Source organism: Cottoperca gobio, chromosome 24, assembly GCF_900634415.1.
Source record: "Cottoperca gobio chromosome 24, fCotGob3.1, whole genome shotgun sequence".
NCBI classification, from domain to species: domain Eukaryota; kingdom Metazoa; phylum Chordata; class Actinopteri; order Perciformes; family Bovichtidae; genus Cottoperca; species Cottoperca gobio.
Window position 1 is genome coordinate 8,106,192 of NC_041378.1, and position 20,855 is coordinate 8,127,046.

The 20,855-nt window shown below is 40.8% G+C and overlaps 2 protein-coding genes across 5 annotated transcripts in view; both read left to right on the plus strand.

Annotated features, from left to right (window-relative positions):
- Window positions 1-4,185, plus strand: part of rab32a (RAB32a, member RAS oncogene family) — a 12,789-nt gene extending 8,604 nt beyond the window's left edge. Inside the window, exons 2-3 of the mRNA XM_029462694.1 lie at window positions 38-315; window positions 3,080-4,185. Of these exons, the coding sequence (XP_029318554.1) occupies window positions 38-315; window positions 3,080-3,229 (428 nt within the window). The 3' untranslated portion in view covers window positions 3,230-4,185. The remainder of the gene's footprint in view (window positions 1-37; window positions 316-3,079) is intronic.
- Window positions 4,186-4,672: 487 nt separating this feature from the next.
- adgb (androglobin) overlaps window positions 4,673-20,855 on the plus strand; it is a 44,620-nt gene continuing 28,437 nt past the window's right edge. For 2 of the 4 annotated variants that reach the window (XM_029462689.1, XM_029462692.1), the window contains exons 1-12: window positions 4,673-5,849; window positions 6,336-6,495; window positions 6,669-6,761; window positions 7,950-8,021; window positions 8,261-8,437; window positions 10,616-10,755; window positions 12,392-12,478; window positions 13,693-13,865; window positions 15,642-15,718; window positions 17,130-17,304; window positions 17,711-17,804; window positions 18,384-18,537. In XM_029462689.1, the coding sequence (XP_029318549.1) occupies window positions 5,779-5,849; window positions 6,336-6,495; window positions 6,669-6,761; window positions 7,950-8,021; window positions 8,261-8,437; window positions 10,616-10,755; window positions 12,392-12,478; window positions 13,693-13,865; window positions 15,642-15,718; window positions 17,130-17,304; window positions 17,711-17,804; window positions 18,384-18,537 (1,473 nt within the window). In that variant the 5' untranslated portion in view covers window positions 4,673-5,778. Of the gene's footprint in view, window positions 5,850-6,335; window positions 6,496-6,668; window positions 6,762-7,949; window positions 8,022-8,260; window positions 8,438-10,615; window positions 10,756-12,391; window positions 12,479-13,692; window positions 13,866-15,641; window positions 15,719-17,129; window positions 17,305-17,710; window positions 17,805-18,383; window positions 18,538-20,855 lie in introns of those variants that run through there. The other 2 variants (XM_029462690.1, XM_029462691.1) reach the window with 2 other exon arrangements.

The following is a 20,855-nucleotide window of genomic DNA, read 5'->3' on the forward strand; positions in this document are numbered from 1 at the left end:
CTTCCTATCCCCCCCCCACCCCCCCCCCAACATCCAGGTCAGGAACGATTTGGGAACATGACGCGGGTGTATTACAAAGAGGCTGTGGGGGCATTTGTGGTGTTCGATGTGACGAGGGGCTCCACGTTTGAGGCGGTGTCTAAGTGGAAGCATGACCTGGACAGCAAGGTGAAGCTGGCTAATGGCAGCCCCATCCCCTCCGTGCTGCTCGCCAATAAATGCGACCAGAAGAAAGACAGCTCCAACAACACGGCCCTAATGGACACTTTCTGCAAAGAGACTGGCTTTCTGGGCTGGTTTGAAACCTCAGCTAAGGTGAGAGATCAATTCATTAGACAGAGAAGCTATTAGTTGCACATGTGCGGAAAATAGTACATTATATGTACATTACTTTTTATATCTGTTTTAAAAGGCTTTTTTTCAAGTGTATGCTCTCTTATTTTTCTCTACGTTTTATTTGTGGCTACTCTACACTTCAGCGGCGTGAAATTACCAAAGTTAGGGACCGGATCTTGTGTAATAGGGATACATATTTTCTTTCAACGCTTCTTGAGTCATGGTCCATGACCAGTAATGTCTTCAGATCTTATTTAACGCATGAACGTGTCTTGAGTTTGCAGAAAATCAAATGTGATAAGATTTTTGAAATGCTCACACATCCGAGTACAAATAAGAGGAGCCACTCGACTTTTATTGTGAAGACATTTTGCAGTTTTACTGAGTGGCTTGGCCACTTCTCGTGACAGGAAATCGTTGAGGCTCCTTCTGAATGGTGCAATCACACTGGTTACACTGTGGCAATTGTGAAATAGTTGTAATCACTGAATAACAATTCAGTGTTAACTATGGCAGTTTGTAAATAAAAGGTGTAAGAATACAACTGAGACTAGAAATCTTGGAACGACTCAAGTTATTATATTTTTTACAAATGATACAGTTTGAATTTTGTGTCAGGGAATTTGTGACAACCATTTCTTTTTTTTTTTTTTTTTTTTTTTTTGCTGGCAGTCATTCAGCAACATTTGGACATTTATCTTTCCTACCTGTGAAAACATTTGTTGGCCAGCTGGTATCGCATGACGTTGATTGATGTTGCAGCCCAGAGCTGTGAGGGTTAGAACGGCAGGACTCTGAAAGATAATGTTCGCTTGTGTTTCTCCTCAACTTTGGTCACGGTGTCACATTTTCTTCTGTTTGTGTGTTTACACTACGCTTTTGTGCTGGACTTTGGTGAAGTGAGATCATTTTTGGCTGCCCATCTCGTCAACAGAGATTCAGTTAAGCGATAATTTTGTACATGTAAGGACTAAAAAGTATCTGACAAAGGAAACATCCAGATAATTTCTGATCTAAAAGTATTGGCAACAAAATGTACTTTTAATGTATCTAAAGAATGGCCCCTGTCATTATTATATTATGGGATCAAGATCAAGCAGTACTACACCTTTTCATATGTTTTGTATGTAAAATCTACATCTGAAAAGTAAGTAGTAACTATACCTGTTAAACAAATGTGATACAATATTTCCTTTTGTACCAAAGAAATGCATAAGTTCTTCTGACTTTCTTCCCACAACTGTTAGTCTATTTTATGAGGCTTGCTTTGTCTGAAGTGGAAATTCTTTATGCAATAATACAAGACTCATCAGCAGGTGTCTGTGTGAGAGCACGAGGCTGACAAACAAAAGGCTGCCAGCAGTCTGGGTGTGCCGCCTCATGATAAGTTATAACTCACTTCCTTTTGGAAGATGCAGTTGTGCCTGACGAGCACTCAAATCACAGCAAGTCAAATGTTCATCCTGTTAATTATGAGACTCCAGGGAAAGCCCATTTCATGTTTCGTTCACTTTCTTTTCACATTACATTTGTGTCATGTTCTAACTCGGCCTTATCCTTCTAAGACAAAGTGGTATGGTAAGGAATGCTTTGAGTTTTGTCAGCCGGAGTAAACTTAGTTAGCTCATTCCAGATAACCTTTGGCCCTAAAGCTATGTCTTGTGCTGTGGCATGTGAAGTGTGTGGGTGTGTGGGTGTGTGTGTGTGTGTGTGTGTGTGTGTGTGTGTGTGTGTGTGATGTGTGCAAAGCCTTTCTGGCCTTTCTGTGAGTGCAATGAAGTGTTGTTGTTTTGTGTGCCTGTCACGCTGGCTTTAAACTCAACATACAACAAACTATGATTGGAATTCTGTAAGTGAGTGCCGAACTTTCTTTCAGTTTAAAAACAAAAAGCATCTTTTCCTTAAGGTGCACCATCATCATCAGTTTTTTGGACTTTGTGGCAGGTCACTTTGTTGCTTGGGGGCTTTCAATTTCCTCTGGTCCTTATCAGCCTTTGCTAAAATGTAATCAACATCTTAGTCTCTCTAATCGGGAGGTTCATCTGGTTTCTATTGGCGCACGCCCTCTACTCATTGAGGTGTTATGTAGACATAGTCATCTGATTGTATTCACATTCACTCCCAATTAGTCATGAAAGGCACAGATTTGAACAGAATATTCAGGCAAATAATATAACCTGTTGCTTTGTGCCAGAAATGTAATTCTTTTGTAAAATAATAAGCAATTTGATTTGAATTGCTTATGTAATTCTTGACTTTTGCAACTTGATTATTTTCTTTTCTACAAGCATTTCTTTCAATATACCTCAGTTTAATAAAAAAAACCTTTGATTGCTTCTACTGAAGATGCCCACGCCTGTTTGTAAACATCTTTGTTACTATCGAGCCTGGAGAAAGCCCATTAATATTCATTACCTATCCAACCCATGGGATAGCGGCTTTCGGCCACAGTGTGTAGGACAATAGCAAATGGCGGTTTTTACTTTGTCTCTGCTGGCCTCAGATTTCTGCTAACCGTCTCTGTCTTCCAGATGTTGCTTTAACCGGCTGGTTCATAGAAAGGTGTTTAGTAGACTTCTGAAGCAATTCTGAAAAGACGCATAAAGGCTTGTGATTCCTGCTACTAAATTTACTTTGGGATGCGGACGCATGAAATGGACCAGTGACTGAATTGTCACTGTACGATATTTTCTAAATAAGTGTCTTATCACCTCTCTGACATACTGTTTTGACCTTTTCCTAGGACAACATCAACGTGGACGATGCAGCACGTTTCCTGGTGGAGAATATCTTGGCTAACGACAAAGGTTTGCCATATGAGGAGAGCAATGGAGAGCGGATCAAACTGGACCAGGAGACTGTGGCTGCTGAGAGCAAGTCAGGCTGCTGCTGACACTCGATCCATTTACATTAGCCATCCGCCTGCCTTTGGCAGGGTCCAGCGCGAGCACACAGCCTGTGGCTCTCAGCCCTCTACTGGAGCCTCTCGGAGGATTATGAGTTCTTTGGTCTTCAAAGCTCCAGAATCTTCTCCTCTCTGCACTGATGCCCGTTTGCCCTGCACATCTAAGTTTCTCATTGTAGTTTTCCCTAGGCCAGAATAGAAGCCCACTTTTATCTCGATGTTGTCACTGCCTCTATCAGGCTGTTTCCTTCTTTGTCCCACACCTCTAAACCACATCTATAGTTCCCTGATTGTGTATTCCACCCCCAACTATAAACCCCAACCAGCCCTACACACATCCTGTTGCCTTGATAGCCACTGAAGCCCTGGACTATACCACGTTTGAAAAAGGGCGCAAACTAAGCAGTTATAAAACACAAGCTAGAAAACAACCTGTAGCCTCCTAATTTCTGTCACGTTGGTCTTTTCTCTGTCAATATCCTTGTCATTCAACATTTAACTGTGAAACGAGACACTTTTTTTGTTGAGTGTTGAAGTATTTCTCCAGTTAACACAGATGGATGTTAATGACAATACCGGCTGTTCTTAATCTTTATCAAAGTGAACAAAAACTCTAACTGTACTATATGTGACACTGTCTTTCCACCAGTATGAAAATGTAGATCTGATTTACAGTATGTATTTTTTTTTTTTATGTGTTGGGTCATTCATTATGCAACGGGTGAGCTATCGTAACAGAATAAGATGGAGGACTACACTCACTCTAGTACATTAAAGTGTTCAGATGAAATATGAAGGATTTTTAAAAAAACGTTGAGATTAAGTTTATATGTGAAAATATTTTAAATATACAAGACCAAAATAGAATAAACATTTTTGTTGCCTACTAGTGATTAGTCTGTTCAAATGTATTTGTCTGATGTATTTAAACGTGTTCATCTGCTGCACATCTACACATTTTTTAATACATTTATACACCAGGGCAATGTTGGTGTTGCTCAACATGCTCCAAATAATTTAGAATTAATTCAATCATATAACCTTCTGAGCTATGTGAATGAATACATGAGTTATGCACTATGTACTTAAAGGCACAATGAGTAGGATATTCCTAAAAAACATTTTATAGACTTGTATAAAAAGAATCCCCCACTAGAAGTGTGTGGTGCTGTTTCTGCAGAGACCCTGTCCTTTGCCTGTATTTTCTTATTTTGCTGTGTTCGGGACATTTCTGGGCATCAACCTCCTATAAATAAAATGTAGCAACCAGGTGCCAGATCGTATGCACCGGTCCAAGAAGCGCACGCTGCAGAAAAAAAACGCAAATATAGATACGCCAAGCGGACAAAGCTTGCTCAAAAACAGGAATGAATCTGGGGTTGGCTTTCATGCACTGGAGAGCACCCCTAACCCTCGTTAACCCGGGCCCAACTGCAACCAACAAATCCCACTCATTGTGCCTTTAAAGCACAGTGTTTGGCTCAAATATGGTAAAGACGTTTTGTTTCCCCCGAGTGGATTTTATAGTTATTTGTCCCAAACGAGCAATAATGCCTGGTGCAGGTGATTAACGGTTATTTGGACTTGGATCTAAAATGTCAGCGAGTTGATATTGCCATGCTATAGCAGAACTGCTGCAACAACACAACAGAGTGCACATGCAGAATGATCCAATGGCAACATCAGTGTATCTAAGTTTTAGGCAACCTAATAAAAAGCACAGACTAATGGTCAATGATAAGGTTAATGGTCAGATTCTACATAATGCAGGGCCACCAATTGTACAGTTGTTTGTGATGAGTAAGACGAGGCTTAACGTGTATGTGTACCAATTTCAGAAAACACTATACTACTATACTAGTTATAGTGTTACATTTCCCTTGTGTGAGTGTGTATGTGAGAGTGAGACGGAGAGGGAGACAAGAACATGTGACTACACTCAAGAAACAGTGTGTGATAGTCATCAGACACTGTGCTCTCTCACCACTATGGCTTGTGCTCTTCCACACGTAACTGTTTCTAGATTAGGAATGCAGTAGAGGTGTGCCAGTTATGTGGTGTATGACTACTGCATTAAAGCAACTCTCATTCAATGCCAGTATTGCAATCCGCAGTAAGCTACGTCATTTCAGCATTTTAGAGAAAGTTGGAACCTTGACAGCATAGCAACCATGGCCTTCAGGAAAATGCAACCTTTGTGATGCTTTTACTGTTACACTTTTAACAAGATGGTTCCAGAAAGGTATTGACTCAACTGAGGCTATATCTTTATATATATTGAAGAATAAGGCCAGCTTTTTTTATGTATTACGTTTCGCTGCTCTGAAGTAAATACATGTACTGTAATAAGGAAAATCTGCCCATCCCTCACCATGGTAACAAGAGGTGCAACAGCTCCAGACCCCGCCCACGTTAAAGCTCCGTTGCTAAGCACCGAGTAAACTTTAAAGAGCAGAGTCATAACAAATGTACCTCCGACGGGCTACTTGACTTTTTCGGTTCTTGGTCAAATTTCTCGCAGGTTTATTACAAGTGCAATGTCCAAGGCACAACCCAAGAAAAAGGAGTCCTCCTCCAGTAAAGTCTCTTTATCCGACCGACAGCCTGAGTGAGTTCGGTTAATGTTGGCAATTAGCGTTAATTAAGGTCAGCTGTTGTTAGCATTAACGTTAGCAGCGTATCATCAAAAATAAACTGAGCTAGCGTTAGCTAACATTAGCATTCAAGAAGCGTGCTAATCGTGACATGACATATGAACTGTAGCTGGTTTCATTGTGTCATGTAATACAAAGATGTACTATCTATCTGTTTCTGTAAATCAAAAACATCTAGTATCCACTTGACAAGAGATGTAACTACACCCCATATAGCAAGTGTGTAAATATCCAGACTGATCATCATGACAAAAACAGCCAGCCATTGTGAGCTAATATCACTTCCACTATGAGAGCGTAAACAGGGATTTGGTGGGTTTACTATAGACTGAATGTCTTGTGATGAGCTGGCAAATGTTGTTGTTTTGCTAAATATTGACAAAATAAAAAGGAAAACCAAGAGAACAAATGAAATTAATAGTTATGTGTCATTATTTCAGAGCAGGGTCCCTAGTAGCCACTTCCTCTGAGAGCCTCAAAGGTGTATGGAGATGCAGATTTCCAATTTGGCCTGAGTGGAATGATGCGGAAGTCAACAAGGAGAAATGGGACTCAAGTAAAGGAGCTGAAGATGGAAGGACAAACAAGACTCCCAATGCTGTAAATCTGGAGTATAACATTTATTAATTTGGCATCAGCTATGTAGGCTATAGCGTACTGTACAGTGTATAAAAAAAATGAATTGCTCAAATCCTTTTTACAACTCATGTCATGTTGATTCTTTGTTCATTGTGTTTCCATATCTCATTCACTTTGTTTGCTTATGTCTGCAGCCATTTTTTGAAGATCCTGAGGGAAAAATTTCCCTGCCTCCATCTTTGATAGTGCACTCCTGGAAGCGTCCCACAGAATTTGTTGTCAACAGGGTAACCTTCATACTTTTATCTTCATGATATGGTGTTTGGGGTAGTACCTGTCTAAAAAAAAAATGACAGTCGCACTGTATAGTGTACAAAGTTTACGCTGGGAATGTCTCTTATATTATACCACACTACAGTATGTAGCGGTTCAAATACAAAACAATACTAAACAGGAGCCAGCGTATGTGTCACATAAATTATAAATTGATTTCATGTCAACTGTCGTGACAAATTGATTCTATTTTTGGATCGTTGGTTAAAAAAAACATTTTGTAGATTTGAGAACTAATAGACTAAAGGATTAATCTTCTAATAAAAAATCTCAGGGTTAGGAATTAATTAGGGAATTACTGTAAGTAACTATTGGATGCAGCCATTATATATATTAACAAAATGTATTTCTCTGCCTTACAGTGTGAAATGTAGTTAATGAAATTTGCTCTCTAGCCGCCTCCAATGAAGTTTTAATTGCATCACTCCACTTTTCTCTTACCCCTCTCTCAGTGCAGTATTGAGCAATTACTGGAAGCTTCCTGCTTTTTGAATTAGTCCTTGCCAGGTCACAAGCTGCCTTTTCACTCAAGATGTCAAAGGCATTTCATTAATTTCATACAAGAGGTACACGGGCTAATCACAAAAGCAATCAGCCGTACAGATGCAGGCAACGGCTCGACTGTGAAACTCTATTCATCAGTCTATACCAGTCTGTAGTTGCAAAGGCGATGTTATTGACAGAAATAATTTCAAGTTTGGTTCTCAGTTCTCAGACGATGGGAGAAAACACAACCTTCCTTGACCCGCAGCTGATCTCTCTCACCATCACATGACCCGTTAATTTGTTTATAATTAGTGACATGGTAGAATCTATTAACTTGGTAGTGAAATTTTAATAGCAGACACAGTCTTGGGAGTATCATGGTGAGGTTAGACCAGTTTAGGAGCTGGGATGAGTAGAGAAATGTTAAGTAGGTTACATATTCATGTCAATTTGAAACAGATGACGCATGGCCGCAAAATTCTAAAGCTGGTTGACCACTGTGTTATAATGACGAATGATTATTATATGGAATTACGCTACTACACACTATAGAACAACCTGAGTGCATAACATTTTTCTGTCAAGTCATCTGGCTATGACAATTCTCAAGTGAATGTATCAACCTGCCAACAGTGATGTGCTTTGCTTTATTTTAGGATCTCACCGTTGTTGAAAATCCAATAACCTTTGAACTAATCTCCCCCAATGATCATCTGATTTGCAGTGAGGTTTGTTTTCAACTGTTGTTGTCTCTTCTTTCTTTTCTTTTCGGTAACCAGTATCGATCAACACTTGGATAGCGTAATTTAGATGTCAGAAATGAATTAGACTAATTAGGTAATGCAATACCCTATTGATTTTGTGAATGATAGATCAGATGTTTGAGGATCCAGACTTAAAGATTGGTTGGTAGTCGTTACACTCATGATGACTTTTCTCTCCCTGCTCTACTTCATCTACGATCAAGCTGATGAGGTGGATCATCAGTGAGATCTATATTGTTTGGACGCTGCATAACAGTACAGATACAAAACAAGATGGTTGGAAACCATGGGAGCACATCTACTCGCTGTGTAAGGTGGTGAAAGGTCATGTGCCACTCTACAACAACTATGGGAAATACCTGGTCAAACTCTACTGGATGGTGAGCTTGACACACACACACACACACACACACACACACACACACACACACACACACACACACACACACACACACACACACACACACTATTCACACATAGTCATCTAGGTCTACTAAAGATTTAGTTTTTAGGAAACTCAAAAATTCTGACATTACTGCAGAGGAAGTCCCTGCTTCACAATTCCTCTTTGTTGTGGCCCATATGAGGCTATGGATGACTGAAAATGACATTGTATTGTTCAGCAGACCTCATAGGATGCAGCAGATGAGAGAGGAATTGGGATGGACTGAATGCTTGAGGGGGGAAGGGATGAGAAAGCCTTATCCACTCAGAGCTCAAATCAATCAGTCTCACTACTGTGCCAAAAGTGTCCGGGCTTCATATTGCCTGACATATTGCCTGACGAATAGATAAGGCTTAGCCAGAGCTGCTTCTTAGAAGGCAAGGTTATCACGGGTATCTATGCCCTGTAAGACCATGAGAGCAGGCACAACCCTGCGAGGGCTGTGTGTACTGCAGTGTTATTCTAATTGATTATGTGCAAGTGTTAATATTTTACAGATTTATGCCTCTAAATAAAGCGCATTGCATTCAGATACAGCTTGATGTTGCTGGCCTGTGAGGTTCAGTATGTGTGTTGCTTGCCACATATCTATAAGTAGTGGACACTACATCATTGTTTCATTTCAGAAAGGGAACTTCGTCCAGCCCAACAATTTGGGTCAGCGAGAGAGTGAAAAACGGCAGAGCTAAAAATGATGCCGTAACACTCTGACTCTTGCCTTGACAAACAAGCATGATACGGTTGTAGGCAGCAGTCCCTGTGCCAACCATAGCACGCTAACAGATGGTTGTTGAGATGGCATTAAGCACCCAGCCCCCAACCACCCTTCCTGTTTCCTCGCCTGTTTTTGCTCATAGGCTACTCCTTTTCTCCCTTGCTCATATGATTCTTTATTGTACCAATCCACATCAATCTTTTTTTCTCCTTCACGCCGCTGTGTAATATCCATTCCATTCTAATTTTCTCAGCTTGCTTTTCACCGTCCCACAACAGCCTCCTTTTCTTCCTCTCTCCTCTAACTTGCCCTTTCGCACTGTAATTTACCCCATCTGCGATCACATCGAGCTCCTCCTCGGGGCGATGTTTTGACAAGAAAGCAGAAGAATAAGCAAGATAGAAAGTGTGCTCGCCCACACTGTATGCAGTTTTGCTTGTGCACACTGATAGAGGCACAGCTGTGAACAGTCAGTCAGATTATGACCTGCTTGTGCTTTATTCTTACAAGCAGTGTGAAACTCCCCCAGATGGCCAGTAAATAGACCACACCACAGGCAGCATGTAATAAGCTCTGACACCAAACAGGACGCTAGGATGCAAGACAGCTGATGCTAGGCTAGGTGTCGGATTGTCCTTAGATTTTGAGGTCATGAGTTACACATCGGGCTTTTAGGATAAAGTGGGATGATCTGAGTCACACATGTGGCACACTTTGAAATGTGAGGAGAAAATATAACATTTTACATCAGCAGTAGATGTGTTGGGCTAGTATCAGTCATGGCCAATCACATCCGCTCCTCTTCTTACCTTTTTAAATACAGTTGTCTCCCCCACCACAATACACAGGAGGGGTTTGGGGTGGTGGAGGGAGCTGCTTCAGCAAGCGGTGTTGGCATGAATGTATTAGCAAAATAATTATTATAATTGGAAGTTTATGAAGTCTGCCTAGTACATTTGTGAAAATGTGATTGAATGTTACGAGTCAGCTGATGGCCGACCAGAAGATGCATCAATGAGCATATGATAAAACAGCTGATTGCTGATCAGCCGATGCCAGTGCGACTTCAGTACTTAGCCTGAAGGCAACGCTCCATTCTGGTTGAAGAGACTCAGTTTCAAATGTGAATACACAGCAGCTCAAATATCAATATATGAATGCACATAGCATTAGTTTCAGGATATTTCTGATGTGCTGTGAGATTATGATTATTTTTTAAGCTGAATTGATTATTTTATGGATTCTGAGAGCATGGTCAACATGTCTTGTCTTGTTTATGTTTGTATGTAGTCATGGACATTTGTATTCTGGAGCACGGTTATCCACATGTGTTACTCTAAGGAACTTTAGTTTTATTATACCATATGTTCTCACTGTGTTGTCTCTCCTTGCTTTTAGGGTTGTTGGAGGAAGATACCAGTAGATGATTCGATGCCATTTGATGAAGAAAACAACTTGCTTCTTCCTGCCTCCACCTGTCAGTCAGAGCTGTGGCCAATGTTGTTGGCTAAGGCTCTTATTAAAGTGGCCAACACAAAGTGAGTTACTGTACAACAGAAACTACATAAGCATCTCAGTAATGTCACAAGGAGTTGAGAAACATTTATAATAGTCTTAAAGTAAGAGGGCTGAAGAACAGACTCAAGCTTATTCCCAGTATACTGTAGACCCACTATGCAGCAAGACTTTAATAAGACCACTGTAAAAAATACACCACACACTATGCACACTTACCCTTTATACTACGAACACTGCTTTCGTAAAGATTTGATTTTGACCCTGCCATATCAAGGACATTGATAAAATCCAATTAATTTAATTTTAAAATCTAATCAAGATCACAGTGTTTCATGCTTAACTATAAGGGACATTTTTGTAAAATGATACACAACACTGTAAAAATAGTACATGCATGAAAAAACAAGGGCTTTGAATATCCAAGAGGTTAATTTCCTGGCTGACACGTACGTTACATGTTGAACCTAATAAAGTGAACACAACTATTTAAAGCTCACACACTTGCACAAGAAATCCCCCACTGAGGGTGTTTTGCTGACTTAGCCAAACCTTCACCTGACCTAATCTCTGCCTTGGGCTGTCTTGAATATGGTGACAGACAGGCGTTGTGCGTGTCTGTGATGGGGCAACATGGCGTGTGTAAAGGTGGCTGTTGCAGTGTCCACAGAAGGTCGAGACATAAATGTTTCATCCAAGACAGGAAACAAAGGAGCCTTTTTCCTGGTGAATCATTTATGAACCATAGTGAAAGTTCTTCGCACTGAACTAGTACCAAACTTTGCCTAGATGTCTGCTGGGGCAAATAAATAAAAAGATGAATTTGAGGGCTCTGTCACTTTGGTGCCGAGTAGCTTTTTTGTAATGGTCATGGGCTGTAGCATTACTGGTCAAGTTGTATTGATTTCACTTCCTCGGGTATCACTGTGGACTGGACAGGTTGTCCACAGGATCCCAAGAGGACCAATTAGAGCTGCTGCAGCCATCTGTTTCAACTGAGTAATGTGTGCTAAGGATATAGACACACACACACACACTCCCCAAAATATGTTTAAGAGACTTAAATAATAATTGCAATACACATAAGACACATTTCAAAATGTAGAACATAAGCGGAGCCTGTATCTTTGTCACTCAGTCACACAGATGGCAGAAAAAGTCCAAGCTAACACCAAGCTGTTCTGTTGACCTATATAAGCTAGTGATGGTGCCTAAAATGGTGATCGTGTTTAACAATTTACCAAACCACAACAAGAGTCCATTTGAATAACCCATTGTTTAGGTATTTGTGATTCTTCAATGCACACACACACACACACACACTCACACTCACACTCACACACACACATACACACACACACACTTTTTAATGGCAGAGTTCATGGATGTCAGTTACCTTTTGTTGGCTCCACTGGTTTCTTTCCTAAACATGATGCTAAATTGAAGTCAGAAAACAAGAGAAAGTGACATTCATTTTTGTTGTCAGTTGCCCAGCAACAGCATCGTCATGAGTTAAACTACTTGAGCGCCAAGCATATTTGTGATTTCACATATTAAAACCGTGACATCACAAGTTTCATTTGAGAACAGTGCCACTGGATAGTTTGATTGGAGTCCCTGGTTTGAAGAACATTTGTCTTATTTTCTTTTTCTTCTCAGTGTTGTGTCAGAGGTCTGCAGAGAGATTGGCGAGTTCACCTTTATCCACACCCTCACCGGCTGGATGCCAGAAATCAGTCCTATAAAGTAAGGTCCTCATTGGTGTACTCCACTCTTGTACCTCTGTCTTCTGCATCTCTTGTTCTCAATGTCATGTCATACTCTAAGTGTCTCCCTTAATTGTGCCTTTGGTAGTGGGATTTTGCTTTTATCCCCCAAAGAGTGAACATCAAACAGACTATCTAATCTCTGATAGTTTATCACAATAAAGACTGTGGCACTAACTGCACTGACAGTCTGACAAGCTGTACATCATTTCCTCTCAAATATACTATTTTATAAAGTACACCAGAGAGAGAGAGAGAGAGAGCGCGCGAGAGAGAGAGAGAGAGAGAGAGCATATAGCAGACACAAACACACACAGACTGACACCCCAACACCAACTCCCCGCCCACACACATCACATCAACATCTGTTGCTGTTAACAAAAAAGAGCAATTCTACCAATATTTTGGCCTAAAAATGTATTGCTTACAGTCTAATTTACTGTATATGTGTAGTTTGTTGCTGGTGTACTAGTATGATGGAATGGCAGCTGGTTGGCATAAGAAATCTGATGATTCTGGTATACTAACTACTAACTTGCTTCACATCATGCTCTCAGCAAGTGTAATGAGAACCCATAAATCTGGCATTGTGAGGAGGCTAGGAACCTGCTCTAATTGCATTCTTTACTGGTTTCTTCAATATGTTCAGTCGTGTCTGGGATGTTCAGTTTCCTTTTTAAAAAGGTCTCTGCTTTTAATTAGCATCTGAATGTTTTTATGCTTTTTTTCTTCTATGCATTATGTAAAGCCCTTTTGTGGATGAAATGTGCTATACAAATAAACTTGCCTAGCCTTCAGTAAGAAACATATTCTAAAGAATGTGTTGAAGTAGAGAGAAGATTGTATTGTATAGAGAGAAACACTGATGTAAGAACTGCAGCCCATTGTATTGCAAATAGGCGGATATACACAGGAACAGAAACTGCAATAAACTTGGGACTGAAACAAACGGTAGACTTCGTCTGGTATAGGAGAAGTCATGGCCTTGAGGGCTCAAAATTAGTGCTTGTCCGCTTGCTCAAAATGTGTCATTTTGTTTTGGACAATCAAACTAATTCCAGTCAAAACCAGCTTGAAAATGCAGTCGGTTTGAACACAAAAAAAGAAATAAAAAATAATATATATTATTTTGAAACTGTATAATAATGTCCCTTTTGCCTGTAACCAATCATAGTTTCTTTAACCTCCTCTCAGGTCTGTAAACCTGGGAAAAACCTGGGATTTCTTACTAGATACCATTCCAAAATGTACACACCCAGATGAGAGTTTGACGGAGACGGCGCCTCAGACTGCAGATCCAGCTGCAGGGAGAGATTCCAGCTGTAATGACAGCAAGAGTCAGCTGCTAGAGCCAGAGAAAAGTAAAGGTCTGAACTGTGCTACAGTCAGAAACACACACACACACACACACACACACCTAAACACCTACACACACACACACACACACACACACACACACACACACACACACAAAAAGCCATACAATTATGCACACATGAATCCCCAGGAAAGTAAAGTACATCTCTATTACACACTCTGCTTGCACATTTAATTGAGTGAGTCATTAAATCAATCATCCATTAGATTGTGAGCATTTGTATGCACATAATACTACAGCTTATTAATCTATCAGCGGGTTGTTTGACAAATGACATGGGTTGCGTGTGTATATGTGCAGTACTATATACAGTATTTGTATGTACGTGTGGATACCCAGTGTATGTGTACATCTCCATTTCCCTCCCTCTGCATCCATAATGCAACTCTTATGGAGCATGACGATGAATATTTCATTGTCCTACAGAAACTCACGCTTATCAATGATTGCATTCCCTTATAGCAGTAATAACCCCTATACCTTTACAACATTAATAGTATCGTTTTGGTGTTTTATTTAAGAACTGGGGAAAAAATCCAGGCTGAAGGTCGCTAACACACACTGCAAAGATACCTACATTTCTCAGCCAGCGCCCTGCTACCTCTTTCCTGTTGTTTCAAACATCACTTCCTGTTTTCCATAGCTCATGTATTATGGAGCACAGGGAGGATTAATGTGTGTATGGTGCACTATAAATAAACCAGCAGGGGGAGCAGTGGCAGGGTGAATTATTTGGTGTTCCCGCAGGGCAGAAGAGCCTCCCGAGTCAAACGTGGTTATGTGATGAAGGCAGGATTGAAACACGTCCTCAGAAAAGAGTTGTTTCAGGTCATTGAGGCAGAGCGATAAAGTAAAGGTATTATTAGGTTGTGCAATTTTAATTTGAAGAAGAATTGATCATTTAAAATACAAAACGTTCAAGGTATTCACATCAACGTGAGTGACCCACAGTATGAATTAAATGTCCACTCTCTTGCGCTCATATTTACCCACCTACTCCCTCTGCCTGTAATCTGTCCGTCAGTCTCTCCTACAATTCCGCTCGTTTGACAATAATGAAAGCGTTTGGTATTACTAACATAATGACATGCATGTACAAAGTGGTATTACTTCACATAATTGAATTCACCCTTTAGAGAAATTCATCACAAGGTGCTCACATACACACACGCAAACACTTAAAAAGCTACACATTCTTTCTCCTTCGCTGTTTTGGTACCCGCTGTAGTGTTTTATTGAAATGCATAAATTGAAATGCATGAATCAGTATGCAGCAAGAGAAGCACTTCTCTGTTCAATTCTTAATGTGCAGTCTTTATATTAATCCAAGCCACGCTTTCTTCACCACGGTCCTTTAAATTGATTTTCCATGTCTCCTGGCCCATGTGCTCCTTATACCATATACTCTAAGATGCACCATAGGGGCAGGGCCATCCATAGATAACCCAGATACTCTCTTGTTTCCTTATTTATACCTGTGGAGGACAACGGCGCTTTCACTTCTCCACAGGTACACTTTATATTAGGGTTAGACTTTATATTGATTTGGGAAGGCAAACTTTTCTACTCTATAGCAGCTTTACTTTTAGATGGCACTAAGTTCAATGTATCAATATGTTTAATCAGTCAGTCCATCATTTCAGTCTCTGAGGATAATCTACTATCAGAACATATATTTGTTTGTATGTGTCCATAGTGGAGTGTTTGAATATGCCTGTGGGGTTTACCTCTACTTATGTCAATTTTCTTTGTGTGTGTTTCTCAGGTACTCCTGATGTAGTGGTGTGTGCCAGCTACTACAATTTACAGCCACATAACAATACCTTTGGGTATGGACAAATGGTATGTATTTTCTATCTTTCTTCCTCTCCCTGGCTACGCAAACACTTGCTTATTCAATGCAGGTTTCGTACTTCCGTCACACCCTTAACAAGACACGTTAGTATCTGTGAAAATGATATATGGATTGCAGTTAGATCTTCATTACAGATTTTGAAGACTACAGTAGAATGAGATTCACACACTGATGCAAATACTACATAGTTTGGATGCAATGAGGCCAGAATATCTACCATATCATTTCAAAGCAAACTCAACTCTGATGTGAGGAGTTGTATCAATGGCGTACGCAGAACAAACGGTACATTTAAGGTTCAACCTTCATGGAGACATTCTCGATTGTTTTTTAACTGACCCATATGGATCCATATAAATATAAAGACAATCCTTTTTAAATGGCCAAATTTGATTTAATGAACTCATAGATCACACATGAATGATTTTAATAATAATAATAATAATAATACAATACGCTTTTCTTGTAACTCAAAGACGCTTAAATTTGACCCAGAATGTGAAAACGTATCATTTGGTTCTATACTTTTATCTTATCATCTCTAAGATGGCCTATTTGGGCCATTGTAGGTAATAAAATAAAATTACGGAGCCAGGGGATGGGGGCAATAATAAAGTGTTTTTTCGCCAAGGAACAACATCATTTCACTTTGCAAGCTCTTCACATCACAGACACTGGCGGGAAACAGGGAATGCCACACGCACATGTTAGTGAGGAGGTGCAACAGTGTGGAACATGGCTGTCTATTGCGTCATTGTTCTTGACAAAAGTAATCGTCTCATCCAAATCATTATGTTGTTTTCTCCTGAATAGGCCCAATACACAGCTGTGTCTCTGGATTCTGGGCTAAAATCACGAGTCTTTCCTTATTGCTAAATCCGATTGCGACGTATAATTTGATTAGGTCATCCACTGCAGGCATAATAATTGGCAAGCGGTGGCTTCTGTGGTGTGATGAGCTTGTTCCAATCTTCTTCTTTTTTCTTTTACCTACAATGGCCCTATTAGGCCGTCATACCTCTGTTATATAGTGCAGTAATGAGAACAATGTACTGAAGCCCTAAAGTAAAAGTGGGTGGAGGAGAAGAAACATAAAAACGCTTGTGACCTGCGGGCATGGTGTGTTCTATTTGGATGCTTCGCCTCAACAGGCTTCACTTGTTTTATTATTTACACCAATGCTAAGGCTAATTGGTGGACAGGATTTTCCTTTGTTGGGGGACATCACCTCCACTCTCTGATCTCGGGTCAGAATCCCCCTTTGACAGTTTGACTTGATTCACCTGTAGAGTTGTTTACTACAAGAAGAATACATTTTAAACTGCATTGTTGTATGTTCATGAATGAGTTCTGCATGTTTGTTGATTTTTCTGCGTTTGTCTATATTCGGGCACACAGGCTAATTCCTCAGAGTTTCTTCGTCAGTACGGTTTCTCCTTGCTGTACAGCCACATTGTCCTGTTGACCAGAACGCGGGATTGCCAACTTGAGGCACCACCCAAACCTCCACCTGTACCCAAATGGAAACTCATCCGCCAGCGGAAGGAGATCCATGTCATCTCTGAACCACGGAGTGCGTGAGAGACAGAGAAGGCGGCAGGAAATATAAAACAATGTTGAAATTAAGTTTGGAAAAAAAAATGCAGGGGAGGATATCAAACGGATTGAAAAGCGCAAAAAAAAAAAAATTGATAGAGTGTAGGTGAATGTCATAAATAAATTTGACTAGGAAGGAGAGCGAGTGCTAATGCATTAGATTTAGAGCCTGCAGTACAGAGGGCATACAGTACCGCATGTTGAAATGAAAAAAGGAGGAGGATAGCTACAATATTACTGTAATGAAAATAGCTACCAGCCCGGGCATATCTGACATCAGCTGATCTCTGGGTGAAAGAAAGAATGCAGTCAGTAGTGTGAAAAAGCAGTGCTGGCATGATGTGTGAGCTATTTATTTCTTTCTCGCTCTTCTCTTTTTGCAGAGCTTCCTTTGTCAAAACCACAGCAGTTCATTGAGGTTGCCAGCCCTTTTCTCTCCCACCGTGTCAGGAGCAGCGTTGGACCGATCCCGGAGCTGTGTGTACAATTAAATAATCTAAAACTGAGAAATGAAACGAGATGAGTCCTTGCTGTCGTCCTGCTCACTTCACTGTACCGTATAGAGTGTTTCACTTTTCTATAGCTAACCTTGCTCTGACCTCACTGTCGAGGAAGGAAAGCAAGAAAACAGCTTCCGTCTGTACATTATGATGATCACATCGGTCTTTCCCCCATTTTCTTACTGTACCTCTATCTGGTCCCCCTGTTCTCCTGCGCAAAAGAGCAATGACACACAGGTAGCAGTTGAAAAATTCTAATTATATGTTTTTCCTTTTTTATACTTTAGTGCATCAAAGCCTACAAATACAAATTGGTTTGTTCCGCCTTGACGTTTACTGTACTCACTGAAAGGAATGTTTGCCAACATTCTTAAGCGAAAAAAGAAATCCCAGATCAGATAAATGCTGTTCCGGTGTCATTTGATGTCTATAATGTAACATGCCGACTCATTTGTAGATGATATGGTGTATCGCTTCTAAACGTGTTACCATGAGATGAGATGCGTATGTCATGATTATGATGAATGAAAGCATGAATATGTCTTTGTGTATCAAGAGAGGCCACGAAGAGCGCTCAGGGGAAGCATTCCCACGCATCCCCTCTGGTGTCCATTGGTGAGACAGAGGAGACTGAATGCAGAGAAGGCCTGGAGCCTGATGCAGCTGAACGCACCACAAACTCACCGCACGGCACAACAGACAAAATAGAGGTACATAGAATTACTGTTTGCCGGGGCACAGTGTTGATGTATACATTCAGCATGCGTGTGTTAAACATGTCAACGAGCATTTTGTCTTTGAATATTTAACCTCAATTAAATGTGGTAACCCCAATCCATTTATTTAAACAGGTATGAGAATCTGTGAAGCCCAGCGCACTGCTATTTGTCCAACAACTAAGATCGTAGCAGCTGTCGGAATTTAGTTGCCTCTTTTTGTTATTTCCTTGTTTCATTTTCCCCTCCCTCACCACTCTGTCTACCCTGTAAGTATGTACATCAGAGTATGTGTGTCAGTGACAACAAGGCTGCCATCCCCCAGTCTCAAAGTCACTTCTGTTGTCTCCCAGCTAGGCCACCACTGACCAGGGGCGTATCTGCTATAAAGACACAACCAGTGAGAGAAGAGAGATGAAAGGGGGGGGTAGGGGGTTGAGAGTAGCAGCAGCAGTGAGAAGGAGACGAGGATAGAAACAAACATATAGAGGGGTAAAGAAGGGGGACAACTGTACAGAACAATAAAAAGGGGGGGGGGGAATGAAAAATGGAAAGAAAGTAACAGTTGGACAGGGAGAGATGAAAGCAGAGCAGGAAACAGAGGGAGATGGGAAAAGAGAATCTCTGGTGTGTGGTGGTGGTGAACGGGGTGCGTGGGTTTCATACAGGGAGAGGTCGTGTACTGCGCTGATGGAGAAAAAAAGAAGTGCAATTAGATGGTGAGCCATCAGTGTCTGCGTCTCCTGGGGGGTTCATTATTACACTTCACTCCTAGCATACAGAGAAAAAAGAGTTCATATTAATCGCCCTCTTGTGTAACTGTGACCAGTTATAGAGCGGTTAGGCTAGGGCAGTATGGACACACTAATTTGATGTGTCGTTTGATGTGTGCGTGTGTGCACGTGCACTCATGTGGGTTGGTTTGTGTATGTGTCATATATATGTGTCATATGTGTGCCACATTTTTACTCAGTGTGTGTTCCCGTTTTTCACAAGCACGTGGTGGGTCACGTGCTGAGGGTGCTGTACAACAAGTGAGATGTGCTGTGTGGCCCCTCCCTCGGTTTCTGTGAACTCTGGCCAACAGTATCAACCTCAGTGCCATCTCCTAGAATATAAGAAGGGGGTGTCACATGATGTCCGTAATACCCTCAATGGCCTACTCACTCAACATTAGTGTTGGTTGAAAAAAAAATTAGATCTTGGCTAAACTGTGCCATTTTAACCTCTCATGTGCTTGGAATGTGGTTAATCGCTTAATCACCAAAGCCCCTCCATGGTTTTCAGTTTACTTGTGCCAGAGAACTACACTTCTCAAATTCCAGTCTGGGCTCTGAGATCAATGGATATCCTTCTTCCTGTGAGCTGTGAATACTCACAAATAGATCTTAACTTGATTTTATTTGATATTTTTCATGTATGAAATGGGCTACACTTGAGGTGAAAGTGTAAAATATGGAGAGAGTCTCTTGGAGAGAAAAGACTTAACTCTGGCTGTGTAAAGTAAAGCCCTATGAAGTGTGGGATTATAAAAATGTGCCTTCTTCCATTCAGCAACCCAAAACTGTGATTTGATCGCAGAAGAAATAGCTTTCTCCTCCGAAAGCAGCAGTTTAAAATCCCAGGAATCTTGTTTGTAAAATCTATCGGTCTCAATGTCCTCTTACTGTCCACAGGTAAGCTAGCTAATAAATAGCATGCTGTGGGTGAACAGCTCATACCATGCCCATTTTTTGTTGCAGTGAAAGTGTTGCTATAGTGGTGGAGAGGAGGTCAAGTGTGCCTCCCAATCACAATGCCTCTTTATGTCTGTCTGGGTCTCCGCGTACTTATTCAAATAAGTGGTGACTCACACACACACACACACACACACACACACACACACACATTCTGAATCATCAGAGAGTCTTGGATGGGGTTGCTTTGAAGTTACATGACACAAAGCCATAATTCTTATTCAGAGCTGAGTAAATTGTTGGACATTCACCAGGGTTTTTCCTCACGGAAGCATTATTTGAGAAAAGAACTTGAAATGAAAGGGCCTGGAGAAAGGTTTGGCTTGTTGATACAGGTGTAGGCTATCACTTCTTGCACTTGAATCTGGTTGTGTTATCAAAGCAGCAATCCTGGCCTTTTCCAGGCCACATCATCTTGTGCCTTGCTGAGACAGAAGAATGGTATTTGAAGGATTTGATAATGACTTATTACTTATTTATTGTATTGTGCAAACGAGCATGAAATAACAGCTGTTATTCCCTCTTAGAGAAGTAACATGCTACACAACATAATAACTCCTCTACTGTCACTGACAG